General features: G+C 41.4%; 1 protein-coding gene across 1 annotated transcript in view; it reads right to left on the bottom strand.

Moving 5' to 3' along the window:
• Positions 1-15085, bottom strand: part of PCGF3 (polycomb group ring finger 3) — a 120499-nt gene that overhangs the window by 16966 nt on the left and 88448 nt on the right. Inside the window, exons 3-8 of the mRNA XM_054987320.1 lie at positions 11029-11146; positions 7248-7344; positions 6566-6621; positions 4706-4816; positions 2041-2129; positions 51-188 (exon numbers count right to left, since the gene is read on the bottom strand). Coding sequence (XP_054843295.1) covers positions 51-188; positions 2041-2129; positions 4706-4816; positions 6566-6621; positions 7248-7344; positions 11029-11137 — 600 coding nt within the window. The 5' untranslated portion in view covers positions 11138-11146. The remainder of the gene's footprint in view (positions 1-50; positions 189-2040; positions 2130-4705; positions 4817-6565; positions 6622-7247; positions 7345-11028; positions 11147-15085) is intronic.

Genomic DNA, 15085 nt, shown 5'->3' with positions numbered 1-15085 from the left:
TGGAATGCTTAATTTTCACCATACAAAGAAAATTTGTATTCAATTATTACCTCATTAAAAGAAGAAAGATTAAGTTTTTTGGCAATGAACTTCTTTAGATGCAAGACTGTGGCTTGTGCTGAGCAGCGAATCCACTTTCTCTTCAATCCACGTAATTTGCTGCTGTTGCATTCCAAGCAGATGCTGACCTGTCAGGGGAAGGTCAAAAACAGCCAATATTTGTTAATGGGGAATTCCTGTAAGTTCTTTTGTAGCAGCAAAAATGGAGAAAGTAGAATTCTGAACTCCACAAATACTCACCTTGTAAATTTTAAAAAAGCTGTTAATTATATTGTAGTGAAAATTCTTTAGTTATATACCAACGATTCGTAAATTGTATGTCACAACTGGGGGTGTGCAGCAAAAAAAGATTCCGTTCTTCCCGCTTCGTAATTTACAAAGCGGGAAAAAGAGTTGGAAATTGCTTATTGACCCGCTTCGATATGCTCCGTAAAGATTTGGAGCACATGGAAGCTTCCTTGCCCCTGTAGGTTCCTCTTCACCCAATGCCGGGAAGAGGGGGGAATTCCCCCATCTACCTGGCAAAGGGTCAGTGAGTGGCGGTGTGGCAAGTTTAAACTTGCCCCACCGCCGCTGCCTCCTCTTCACCCAATGCTGGGGAGACGGGGGATATCCCCCTGTCTACCTGGCATCAGGTGAATGAACAACGGCGCGGCAAGTTTAAACTTGCTGTGGCCACCGCTGCCTCATCCACATGATGGAGGGGAGACGAGGCAAGTTTAAATTGCCACATTGCCACTCACTCACCCAATGCTGGGGAGGTGGAGGAATTTCCTCGTCTCCCCTCCATCAGGTAAGAGTCAGTGGCTGCAGCGAGTTTAAACTTGCCAGGCGGCCGCTTTCTCCTTCACCTGATCCTGGGGAGATGGGAGGAATTTCCTCGTCTCCCCTTCATCAGTTGAAAGAGGCAACGGTGGCTGCAGCAAGATTCAGCTTGCTGGGTCGCTGCTTTCTCCTTCACCCAATGGAGGAATTTCCCCATCTCTCCTCCATTGGGTGAAGGCGAAAACGGCAGCCCAGTAAGTTTAAACTGGCCACATTGCTACTCATTCACCTGATGGTGGGGAGATGGAGGAATTCCCCCATCTCCCCTCCATCGTGTGGAAGAGGCAGTGGTGGCCAGAGCGAGTTTAAACTTGCCAGGCCGCCACTTTTCCTTCACCCGATGGAGGGGAGATGGAGGAATTTCCCCGTCTCCCCTTCATCAGATGAAGGAGAAAGCAGCAGGCCTGGCAAGTTTAAACTTGCCGTGCTTCAGCTCATTCACCCAATACTGAGGAGATGAAGGAATTCCCTTGTCTCCCCCTCCATCGGGTACATGAGGCAGCAGCACGGAAAGGGGCATTTAAACCCCACTGGCTTGGCTCAGCTGCCTGGCAGGGAAGTCCCCACCAAGCAGCTGAAGCTGGACTTTAAATGCCCTTTTCCCGCCATTGCGCAGCGGCATGGAAAGAATCATTTGAACTCCTTAACCCAAAGCTTCAGGAAGCCTTGTTTCGGGGTTTCTGAAATGGGCCCAGCATGCTGGGGGCGATTTGGAAATCCTGAATCTTTGAGAATCGGGTCCGATTCGGGTATTTTTCCCAAATCGGAAACCCGAATTGCACACCCCTAGTGTCACAACTCTCTGGCTGCAAGAGGGTCATGAGGCCAAGAGGAAAGAGGAAGAACGGAAGAGGACTTTTGAATGGCAGATCTGGGTTTGCCTCTGCATAATGTGCAAAAGGGCCATAAAATGCAGCCTCCTGTTCCGGAATGCTATATATTTTATAAATACTAAACATGAACTTGTTCAGTTTTAATTAATTTGAGACTGCCTCTCCCCAACATAAGAAAAACACCTTGGAGTTAGTTTAAAAGGGAGCACACACCTCACCCAAAAGGATAGACTGTTTAGAAGTTGGCCCCACTTCAAGGAGTTTGAGAATTGCTGACCTACATGCCACCTTCTTAAATAAAAAGACCACTTTTAAAGAATACCTGTTCATCACTTCTGTGATAATCATTATCTTCTTCCTGTTTCTCTTCTGACGTTTCTTTGTTTGTACTCTCATCTGCTTTTGTTTCCCCTGTTTGGAAAAAAGCACATTTACGATGAAGTGGAAAACTTTAAAGATTCCAAATTCACCCACTGCTTTTAAGCAAATGTGCCCCTATACTAAGATCAATTCAAGCTTAATGACAAGCACTCTGTGTTTGATATATATGCCACAGATTTGGACATTTGAAGTCAAAAACTAGAGCCTCCAAGACCATTAACTTCAGATAAGGACACAGAAATAAGGCAACAAGCTAAGTCCTTGCTGCTTCTAACATGAACGGTTTGTTAGCAAATTCCCCTGCCTCCATATTTCTCATCAATAGGCATTTATGCATTCTGCAATGAAAACACATTTTTAAGAGGAGAAAAAAAAGCATCAGGGACATACAGATTTTGGCTCTGACATTTTAACCATTTAAATTTCTCTGTACTTGGAAGAGGAAATCTGAAGGCTCAGCATCAAATCTGGCCCCAGAAGTGTTTCCAATCTGTCTGCTAACATGCCCACTGATCTCAAGCTCCGCCCTTCTCTTCTCCCCATTCTCACTCCACACCTGAGCCACCGTCTGTCAAGGTGAGACACTGGAAATGGGTTTTTTTTATCCCCAATATCCTCCTGCAACAGAGGCTATTCTCTTATCCTCCAAAGAAGGGAGCTCTGACTCTTGTAAGCTTACACTGTGAAAAATGTGTTGGTCTCTAAGGTGCCACTGGACTCAAATCCCGCTGTTCTACTGCAGACCAACATGGCTACCCACCTAACTATTCTCTTATTATGCACCTCAGCCACTTACTCCCCTGCCCCATACAAGGAAAGGCACAGGTAAAAATAGTAAAGAGCCACTGAGGAAGGATTCTGCTGGGGCCTGTGCAGGTATTCACACTGGCAGAAAAGGGATTAAGAGCCCTTTCCCTTTAGGAATAGATCAGTGTATATTGGCCTCCTCGACTCTGTTCAAAATACAGGCCCTGGTAAAAATGACTTGCCAAACTAGTCTCAGTATTAAGCAATATTACTTTAGGAACTAATATTTTGTACACTTTGAATGCAATATCCTTTTTATGTTTACAAACTAAATTCCATTTTTAAAAGCCTTGCTCCTAGAACAATATGGACACTACCCTAGCCACCTAGAGTCAAGAGGAAAGACAGGGTACTGATATTTCAATCAATTAATTAAGCTCTTCCAACAGCTAAAGAGCAGCCTGCAAAACCAGCATGCTCTCTGCATTATCAGTATTTTATGCTGGAGTAGCAATCTGCATGCCTTGTCTTAAATGCTCCCATTGCACAGACTGCTTTAGTGCCCATTATCTGCAGTAGTGTGAATAAACCATACTTCTGCTCCTGCCAAGCTGGATACAGCCAGCTTTGTTTGACTGCCAGGAAAAAATATATCCCAGCATCCATAACAAGGCATATGTGCAACATCAAAACTGGCAAACAAAATGAGAGAACAGAGAGGGAAACTGACCCTTTTCCACACCCTAAAAGAGGGACAGGCTCCCTTGTACAGTAATGATACAGAATCACAAGGGAAACAGGAGCCACTGGCCACAAAAGCATCACTGGTAACTCCTGCACCACCACCTGTATTAGAGGGCCACTTGCACCCTTAAGACAAGGACTCAATCCTAGCTTAGATCCTGTAAGTTGCTGCCTTCTCAGCTTACACTGTATACCTGAACTAGGCTCTTACCTCAAGTAGATCATGTTGCAATAAACCACTTAAGTGCCGGAGTATTTGTTCTGTAGTTGCAAAAAACCCATCAACACTGCTAGAATTCGCAGCAACTCGTAAGACTGGGCTTTTGGACATACGGACATATGTCACTGCCTTACACTGAAACCAGATCATTGGTCCATCAAGTTCAGTCGTGATTACTCTGACTGGCAGAATATCCAGGGTCTCAGGTAGAGGGCTTTTCATATCATTCATTACCTGATTCTTTTAAATGGAAATGCCAGGGATTTCTGCACATAAAGAAAATGTTCTACCACTGAACCACTGCCCCTTGTTTTACTGGCAAGACAATCACTTATGGTACAGACACACTAGGGATTTGAAGACTGAAAACTGGCTATTGAATACGAAACGTTTGCCCACTGTGTGTGTGTATTAAGTAGACGATGAGTCCTACACCAGAGAATCTTAACATTTAAAGATTATGGGGACAACTTTCCAACTAGTGCTGCCAGGTCTACCACTGGCTGGCAGCCCCCCACCCCCAAACCCACCATCTCTTGGTATGGTGGCAGGGAGGAAATGCTGCAAAAATCAGGGTCACGTCAGCATTGTGGCATCACTTCTGGTGTGAACCTGAAAGTGATGTCATGCCACCCAAGCAATGGTGTTTTAAATAACCCCACCCACCCAAGCCTCCCAACCAGTTGCCAGCACTTGGTGGCAACCCAATTTCCAACCCATGGCAAACTAAACACACTGTATCTCACAAGCCACTGTGTACCTGGCTCTTTAAGCAAAGGCTGTTTAGTAAAATACACACTACTTCAAACCACCTTGAAATAAAGCTCAAACAGTTTTTCTTTGGGAAATACAAGGACTCTTTTAAAACAGCAAAACACACGCAATGTCTATTTACCATTACGGTGGGAATCTAAATGTTGCTTGGCTGAGCACGTCTCCCCTTTGATGTCACCTGGTACTTCCATGCCCAATTTGTGGTAGAATTCCCTCTGCTTCCTCATTTCCGCTGTTTAACATTTTAAAACAGTGTCTTTTGTTAAGATCAATGGACTTCACCAAGTCAAGTAAACAGTTCCTTCCTCTTCTAGCAATTTCAACAAATGTGTCAAGAGCACCCTCTAATGTTTGGTATTTTTTCTGTAGTTAATCTGCTGAGCAGAAACTGGACACATTTTCTCTGAGCGTAAACCACTTCCCAAAGGGCACAATTCTACTTTTAAATCTAAAATCTCATATTATTGCCATCTATCACATGCACTAGTTCAGTTGTACTTGGGGGACAGTCTCTTCCCCTTCTGCCAGATATACTCTTAATGCAACTTTTAAGTCAAAAACAGTAATGATATTTACATTGCATTCTCAGAGGCATGCAGTACAAAGAACGGCAAAGAAATGGGATTGACAATTTCCTAGAATAATTTGCATATTTTCAAAATTTTTATTATTTCTTAAAAGAAAAGGCATAGAAACCCATATCCTGAAAACAAATAATCTCACACTGCTTTGAACAATACGTATAGTTTGATTCCATCTTTATACATGTTATATAGTAAATGTCAGATGTCTGAACAATGTTAGCTTATACCTGTAATTCTTGAGATTTTAGAATTCTCAATGGGAAATGTTTGTTTTAAGAGATTTGTTTTTGACATATACATTTGTATTTCTTTGGTATGTGTTCTTTACTGGTGTATGGTGGAAACGAGGATGACATTTGGCTGTTTACTACAGGTACTCAGCTGGGTTTGATATCTTTTATTTTAGAAGTTTTTAATGCTTATTACAAAAATTAAATATTTCTCCCATAGGATATCAATACTTACAAGGTTACATTAAATAAAGGGATTCCATTTTCCCAGTATGTTTACATTACTACAAATACAATTTCTTCATTGTACTACATTAATTGATATATTCATTTCTGCTATATCTGAAAAACTATTCTGAGACTGAATAGATACTATTTACCAATATTGTGCCAAAAATCACTTCTGCAGCAATTTACAGAACCTGAAATAATAGTTATTTGACTGTCTTTATTAACATAATTTACAATAAAATTTAGCATATCACATTGTCAGTTGTCTCCCAGTTATTTGTAAAGTGACACCACTAATTTGGGTCCCATAGTCCTAGAAACAAGAGTGCTTCCACCATAAATGGAGCCTCTTCTAATCTTAAGAATGACTCCTAAATGTCAATATTCACCTATAACAACACATGCACAAACAAGGATATAGCCAAATGGTCATGAATAGAAGTGGACACGAACTGAAAAAATGGCGGCTCGTTTGTTCACGAACCACGAACTTTCACAAACTTGCCCTGGTTTGCAAACCGGTTCATTTGGTTCACGAAAATGTCACTTCTTGGTCAGCAGAAGGTCTGCAGAGAGCTCCCCACCGTTGCCTAGGTAACTGATTGATCAACGCCAGGCTGTCTGCAGTGACAAACTGAAATACGAACCAAATGAACTGGGCTAAAATTCGTCAGTTTGTGAGAAATGAGCTCCCACAAACCGCTGGTTCATGAACCATGAACCTGCCCAGTTTGTGATGAACTTTGTTTTGTAATTCGGTTCATGCCCATCTCTAGTCATGAACAATTACTCTGCCTGGAGTTGCTCACTTGCTAAAGCAAGTCGAAACATAATCAGACATGATGCCATTTTACCCATGACTCCATACCTTCAAAGCTCTACACAGAAGAATTTTAACCTCATGTAATGTTTACTCAAGAGTATAGCATAACTTACCTTCTTGAAGACCTGGAACAAGTTTATAAACAATATCTTGCATTGTTCTGTCATGACTGGCAAGAAAAGAAAAACAGAAGTCTAAAAGCAAGTTCTGCCATGAAGAATTTCTAATTGTTATTTAACACTGAATAATGGAATGAGCACTGAAGCCATTCATCCCTTAACCTTAAGACACATATAGCTTAAATAAAAGGAAAAATCATTATCATCATCATCATCCTTTATTCTGTTTATATGGCCATAGGCCTTGAGCATAATTTAATATGATTAAAATCAGGTACAGATATGCAATTACTAAATAACAATGGGTTAAAAGTACAATATCTGTAAGATAAAAAATATGATAAATAGAATATTTTATAAAATAGATAAAAATAGAGAATATAATTAAAATTCAGAATTTAAATATAAAAAAGAAAAAATAACTTGGCTATACCTAAATGCAGATGACAGTGCTAATAAAAGGAAAAATGAGTGATTTCCCACACTAGTTTGAATCAAGTGCCCAGTAATTAGAGGATGATAAATTAGATGGACCAAAAATGCAATCGGGAGCCACTCTGGGTCCCTGATCAGGGAGAAAAAAATAGGATACAAATAAAAAATAAGCATAAATCATCATTGCAAATTGACCTGCTGATTAGAAAAGCAAGCCCATTACTTTTCACATCCTACTTACCCAATATATTGTAGTGGATGGCTCTGGTGTATGACAATTCGGCATGTTGGACAAGTGTTATTTTCCTCCAGATACTTTACCAAGCAACTCCTGCAGACTGTTTGCAGAAGAATTCGTAGTCAGAACACTCACAGGGATACAGTGTTAAGCGCCTTACTTTCTAGCAAGTACTTAAACAGGCACATGTTAAACTTCTTCACCAGTACTGCCAAGTCAAATCACAGATTTATACATATCACAGATATGTGATAAAAAGGGGGGGGGAGAGAATATGGTGGATTTTTGAACTGCGTAGTTTCACCATCTATCACCACCTGCTGGTCTAAAAAAATGGTTGCAGTCATGAATCAGCCTCGAGAAGAAATTATACAAAGGATCTCTTCCTCCCTCACAAAGAAACTTGAAAGTTTGCTAAGCAAAGCAAGATTATGGAAATATTTTGGCCAAGATGTGTCAAGGAGAGAAAGATCAGTCAAAACTAAATTCACAAGACAATGAATTAGTACAGCTATCTCAGCAAGCTGATCAGGCCATGGAAGGAGTTCCTGAAGATCATGATGATGGATTTGAATGACCTTCTGGACTGTCCAAAACAAATCAGGCATCTCAAAGAACCAATCAAGCCATCCAAGAACTTAAGAAACAGTGGGAGAAAACTACTGATGTGGAAAAGGGAACTGAATTTCGATATTCATTACAAGCAGACTCTGAATTCAGAAAAAATAATCTAGGCTTCCATGAAGACTCTGTGAAGATCATTGGTGATTCTGACCCAGGAGCTTCTTCCCCACTGAGATTCTAAGGATTACAGATGTAAAAGAGATACTGAAGGCATACATTCCGTTATACGCAATTAGGGTTGACCATATTGCAAAACATGCTATAAAGTAAAGTTTTAGAAGATTTGGTTCTTACAACAAATAATAACATTAGGTTAAGAGGTAAACAAATCAATTAAAATAGCAATCTATGAGGCTAATAGCTTCCTAGAATCAGTAAATGTTGGAACCAAAATATCTGGAATTCCCCCCCTCAGATAGAGCATATATCCGAAGGTCACTCTTTGGTAATTTACTAAGATCCAACTTATTTTTCATGGTATGGGAAATTCTTAGTTGCCAGTTTATTTACGTATCTTCTTAAAGTGTCAGTTTTGGTTATTATATGCCTCACATATAATAACCAAAATAATTCTAATTATAATTCTCCTACTCTAGCACTCACCCCTCCTAACCCCTCCCAACCTGAAATTTAGGCGGGAATTTCTGGCTGCTTGCTTTGCATTGCAAAGAGAACAATGTTTATGGATTTATTCTGGAAAATAATAACATGCCCCAGAAATGTTGATTGCCACTGGAGGGAGAAATAGGTTAGATAGGGACTGGTTAGGTTAGGGATACTTTGCACCTGTTTACTCTTTACTGTTTTTTGATGTTTTCCAATGTTGTTTAATGTTATTGCATGCTGTTAAAATGTTCATGTTGAAGGGGTGGGGGTGGTGGAGGTGGGGGCAGGTGGGGATGATGCAGGTGGCCAGCTGATAATGAAGGCTACATCACTGTTTTTCACAGATGTTTGCTGGTACAACCTGAAGCTGGCAGGGTGTGTGTGGGGGAAACCTCTGTAACTGTGCTCCGAAAATGTCATTGTGTTGCACTTGTGGCTGGGTACAGTTCTGCTCTGTGGTGTTTCCCCACTGGCTGAACTGAAAGCCCAACTACAGGAAATGACAACGGTTCTGCTGGACCAAGTTGCAAGGGTTTCCCCCTTTCATTTTGGTTTGGGAGGGATGGATGCTTGCCCTTGTGCTGTGCCAAGAAATAAAGTGGTTTTGAAAGAAACCGTGTCTGTGTGGTTTTGTTATTCTGTCCTGAATGGGTCCCATTCATGCCACTGAGTTGCTGTGTCATAGCTGTGCATTGGTTGCTGGTGCCACTTGCCAAATGACTGTGCTATGCCTTGATGTCATATTGTGGTTGTTTTAACCCAACTTCCTTTCAAAGGCCTGGGACACCTGTTATCTCTTATCACTCAGAGACTGTCTCAGTCAGCACTGTGGCCTTGGACACAGGTGTATGCCAGACTTATTGAGAATTACTGTCTTAATGTATTTTTTCCTCTAGTATTAGCAATGCTTGGTTTCTGGAATAAAGCCTTTCAACTTAGAACTTCAGTGGACTTGAGGTGGGGGTACAGAGGTTTGCCCCACATGGTATAATAACCTAAAGTGATAGATTCTCTGATGTGAAGTGAGCTGTGGTACTATTGTTTGGGAGACCGCTGTGATGTGTTACAATAGTGTGCCTTTAAAGTTGTAATTTGAAAGTTAGAATTTTTTAAAAACTGTATTCAATGTGTGTTTGTATATTGTTCCCTCGTGTGCAGGTTAGTTCCCATCATAGGGAACAATGGGGAGTGGCTGGCCAGCCTGCTCTGGGGGTGGCAGGGAACTTTGGGGAGCATGTCTTTGGGTCTGTGAGGATGGGGGGGTAGATTTAAAGGGAGATCAGGCCTGTGGCCGTAGATGCCACATTCCATGTATTCTTGGCTGTGGGAGTCTGGATTTTCCCATAACAAGAACCAATGGTTCTGATTGGTCTGGTCAGGTTCAAGCTGGGTCCGATGCATTCAGTGCCTCAAGTGGGCACAACTCTGAGGGGTTTTCAACCCCAAAGAACTGGGTCTCGGAGTCTAGGGGGTCTTTGGATCCGAGGGCTCGGCGCCTTCAGGCTGTGCTGGCTTAGAGGTCTTCAGGGAGGGTCCCGCTACCGCCAATGCTTTATCCCATAATGATGCCTTTAAGCAAACTGCCCTCTCTGCTCTGGCTCTGGGTGTAAAGCTTTAGCAATGCTTACATGTCTGAGTATTGTGCTCCTCTCCTACGCAAGTCAGACATAAAAAATGCCCATCCATTTTCATCATCTTTGTGTTGCATTTACTGCAATGCTTGAATAGAGCTTTATCTGACATTGTACTCACACAGACACAAAGAACACGAAGGAAAAAACTATGAAGCTTTGACCCCTAGGAGTCTTAGCTGTGAACCTCTCTGACCAGCGGCAAAAGAGGAACTGAGGGTCAGAGGGCACTGCGTCTCCCTAAAGGGCTGTTTTCAGCAGGAAAACAGCCATGCAGGCATTTTAGGGAGGAAAGGGGCGCACTCTGGTGGTGAAAAATTAGCTTAAAAACCCTCTGATCGGCAGGCTTGCACGTGCACAGTCCCATGCAGGACTGCCCAGAAAGACCAACAAAGAACTTTTCTTCTTCACCTGCCCCCCTCCCCCTGCAGCCCACTGATCATCATGGTCAGTGGTGGGACCCTGAGGAATGTCATGAGGGAGAATCAGTGGAACTTGCCAGGTTGGTCTGGATCAAACCCACAGGCTGTGCCTGGAGAGCTGTATTAGTTTCAGAAAGGCTTGGGATGCTGATAAACCTGGTATTTTGCATAGTTGGACACCAGAGGGCAGGGAGAACTACAGCAAGGCACTCTGCCTTACACACCAGGTTTACGGCCCTTACATGGATCCTAATGTTCGTGATTTTCATAGTTTTATGATAGTTATAATAGATACATATAATGTTCTGCTTTTAATTGTTAGCCCCCTTGGTGGCCTAGATTGAATAGAACAGCAGATAGTACATTCCATAAATAAATGTGAGATAGCAAAAGAGAGGTCAGCTTACTCAAATCCTATCCCACATCCAGCAAAAAACCCCAATCCCCTTACATTAAAAAAAAATGTAATGTGACTATATAAATAGTGGTTTTTATACTTACAGGTATGCAAGCATTCTGTTACAGTGGTAGCATCAATAAGGTAACCATTGCAAAGACGACAGGTTATATGGGCATTGATGTCCCAAAGCTTGATCTTTCTCGTCAGCATCTTTGGTGTCTGTAAGATAACCAAGGCAATCCATGCATGCAACTGGTGTTTGGGTAATTGAAACACTTGATATTCAGCATAAGCCTGCCATATGTTTTCTTACTTACAAGACTCACAGTATAATCCTAAGCACTGATTTCAATGGGCTTAGACAGGAGTAACTCTTCTTAGGATTACACTGTTAGTTCAGGAATAAGGAGCATAAAAATGGTATCCTAAAGGGTATATTGCAATGTTTCTTTGTGAGTAAAAGGTTTAACAGAAATCTGGTTCTCCCAAGAGCAGACAGATTGAGTTGTAACATGCAACTAAAATGGTACATTTCTATCCTGCTATTCCAATAGCCGTCCCTCAAAACACCTTGTATCAAACAAAAGATGGACTTTGCCATCACTTACAACCTTTAAAAAACAAAGACAAAAGACATAAGAGGAATAGACTGAAAAGGCAGAGTGTGATCCCATTACAAACTGCAGGCGTGGCTTGCACAATCCAATACTTTTCCATACACCCACCATGAAAAAGAATATCCCTGCCCATACAAAATCAACAAGCCAGGGAAGACTTTAGCCTAGCCATTCTGCACTTCTGCCTTAAGTTTGCTGTGTGAACAGTACCCATACTTATGGAGGAGCTATACAGACACACATCTCCCCATTTACACTCTGAAATGGTACAGTCCAGATGTCGATTGCTGATCCCCTTGCTTCACTTTTGTTCTAGATATATGCCATTCCCATCCTTCAGTTTGCTTCTGTTGGGCTTTCTCTGGGATGAGCTCTGCATGCATTTGGGAATTGGGAGTGTGTCTTGGCCGTGATAGCCTTCCCCCAGTGTGTTTCTGCAGCGCGAGTCAACTTTGACTTTTTCCCCTATAGGAAACAATGGAGTGGGTGAGTGTACCTTGTTCAGAGGGGCTCATAGGCTTAGCCCCTGGGGTCCAATCTTCATGAAACTGGGAGGGGGGATTAGAGGACAATCAGGAGTAGGTTCCCTGCAAACCTTCTCACTGAGATAAGCTTCTGAAGAATCCAGGAGTTTCTGCTGCACAGTTTTAAAACCGCTGCCTTACAATAAGCACAAATCACCAAATGCTGCAGACTTGGCACATACGTATCCACAAAATACTGAAATGGCTAAGAAATTTTACGGTTCCATTTTCAGATGCATAAGTATCAAGATCCCTGATTGCTACTGAAGCATGTAGCGCTCAAACATTGCATTCTGCTTTTTTACTCCTGCATGCGGTATGTTCCATGGGAGAGGACTGGTGAAGCGGATCAAATTATGTTTAATATCAGTTTGCATGCAATGATAAGAATAGGCTTATCACTGTAAAACTCCTAGAATGGCATAACCTGCAGTTGACTTCAGGTCAGTGAAAACTGGCCTGATAGAAATCTAGGCATCCAAGGTCAAGGAATGCAGAGTTACTAGGGTCTGTGGAAACTTACCTCAGGTAAACATATTACACATATTCTGTACAATCCTAAAGAGAGTAACTCCAGCCTAAGCCCAATTAAGTCAATGGGCTTACACTGGAGTGACTCTTCTTAGGACTGCATTTAGGATTGTAGGTGACAAACCAAAAGGTTGTTTATGATATTTATTCATTTTCAAAAGGAGGGGGGTGTCAGTGTGCACATGTGCACCCCTCCTTCCCTCCCTCTCTTCTTTCACCAAGGGGAACTTCTGGAACTCTGAAAGTCAAAAAGGCTGAAAACCTTGACCTTAAAAAACAAATTATCCCAACCAAAATGACTTCAAGCTCTTTAAAGAAGATAAAAGGCAACAGCCAAATTTGAGTAGCACATTTAGCTCTTGAATAAAAAAGTCCATGATCAGGAAACTGACTTACTAGAACTTCTGAAGACTATCAGAAGCAAAATGAAAACACCTGTTCATATTCTCTCACCAGGAAAAATATGCAGCGGCAGAAGAAAAATGAAGTCTGGAACAATTAAAACAGGAGGGGAAACTGGTTCCACCATCTGTTGCAATGGGCTCCTACACTGCAGGTGTCACCAAATGAAGATGCTTTTCAGTAAGAACTGCTGAGACTCATTGGCTGAGAAAACATTTTAATTAATTTTTTTTTTGGAACACATTTAATAATTTCAAGGCAGTAAGATTTTCAATTTACTTGAGTCTTTAGATTTGAGAATATGCTCTCCACACATACAACCCGCCCCCACATTTAAGACTCCTTGCCCACGTTCCATTCCTTTCCCGCTGAACATGTTTGCAATTACATTAAAGTTGCTTGTGGTAGTTGAACTTGAGAACTTGATTTTTTGATTTTGAATTTTACATAGATTAAGAGGTTAACAGACCTGTATAAGAGTTCTGTGGTGAGCTAAAATAGTCATTACAAAAAACCTCAGTTGTGATCCGAGTTTTCCAAATAAGTACTGTACTTTTCATTTTATTAAGGTAATATATTTTGGTTCATGAAGGAAAAAATGCTTTACAGAGCAGGAATTCATCTGTCACCATTCATTTAGCAGTTAATCCTATACCTTAATTACCTTTTGCATGAAGCAGTACTTTCTTATTGGAGAATATTTTACTGAGCACACTGTATACAAAGTGTATGCCTCAGAGGTATCAAATGCCTAGAGGTAGCAGTGAACAAGATCCACGAATCCTCAAAATACACAGCATAACCTTAGCTGATTTATGAAAACAGAAAGCTCACATGCTTCACGGGAAAAGAAGCACCAACTGAGGTTAGGTTGAACATCAAATAGTAGCAGGTCATTCCGCATCCAGGGCTACGTCCTTGTATATAATTCCATTGCATGAGCAAGCCTAAACAGCCTGACACCTGTCACACGTTTTAGATGCATCATACTCTTGTATTTTTGAAAAATTGGGGGGGGGGGGGTGTTAGTCCTTATGTGAGTCTGGTTTGTGTTTGCAAACATGCATAAAATGATTGAATAGTATTCCTCTACTTTGTACAATTCCTGCTCCCTATTCATCCCAAGGGTCAGCCTGGAAATGCAGCCCACACACCCATACCCCTTATTTCTAAACTCTCCTCCTGTCAATACTACTCTTGCTTTTTAAAAATAATCTGTATCTGATAAAAATTTACATCCATTCAGTATAAAACAAACACTTTTAAACTCTTGGAAGAAGCTTGCTTCTCTATGCAAAAATTCTTCTGCTTTTCATAGTCCCTCCCAAGCAAAAGAGGTATCTTGCTTGGCATCAAATACATATTATATGCATATGAAAAAATATATATCAAAAGTCAGATGCTGTCATCTACTTAAATGACTCATGCTGCATTTACGTGGCAGTGGCTGATAAAGTACAGTTGGTGGGGAACTGCTGCAGTCTAAAGCAGGGGTCAGCAACGGTTTGTAATTAAAGAGCCAAATGACATCAAAATGCAGAGCAAGAGATCAACAAAGAGCCCACATAAGACCACCCATTTGTATAACTGAAAATATACAGCTTAACATTTCTGATAGCTGACATGTTTATTAATCATCCATAAAGCTTCTGCAGCTCAGACATTGGTTGTTGCAACTCCTTTATTAGCAGTGGCCCACACAGGGTCTCACAATATCACAATATATAATAAATATCCACTGGAACCCTGCATGATTGTTTTAATACAGTGGTATTAATCTGTATTGATTTGCATTTGGGATTATTCACCTTCTGTGAAGCATCTCTAAGAAGCCTTTTAGTCTGTAAACATCTTTGCCTGCTATTCCCTTTATACCCACGTTGCATAATATAGCACTCAACCTATTCCTCCATATATCTTCATATGATTTTCTCAAGTGCCATATTTGGTTCTGTACTGAGCCACAAGTTGCTGACCTACCAATTGAGCTTCTTTAGCTGATGCGACAGTCAGGACAGCCTCTCCCTGTGATCTTAATTCCTGGGCAGGAACATATAGGAGAAGACGGTCTTCCAGCCACATAG

This window comes from Eublepharis macularius, chromosome 8 (genome assembly GCF_028583425.1).
Source record: "Eublepharis macularius isolate TG4126 chromosome 8, MPM_Emac_v1.0, whole genome shotgun sequence".
NCBI classification, from domain to species: domain Eukaryota; kingdom Metazoa; phylum Chordata; class Lepidosauria; order Squamata; family Eublepharidae; genus Eublepharis; species Eublepharis macularius.
The sequence above is the reverse complement of the archived record's forward strand: the minus strand, read 5'-3'. Positions and strand labels throughout refer to the sequence as shown.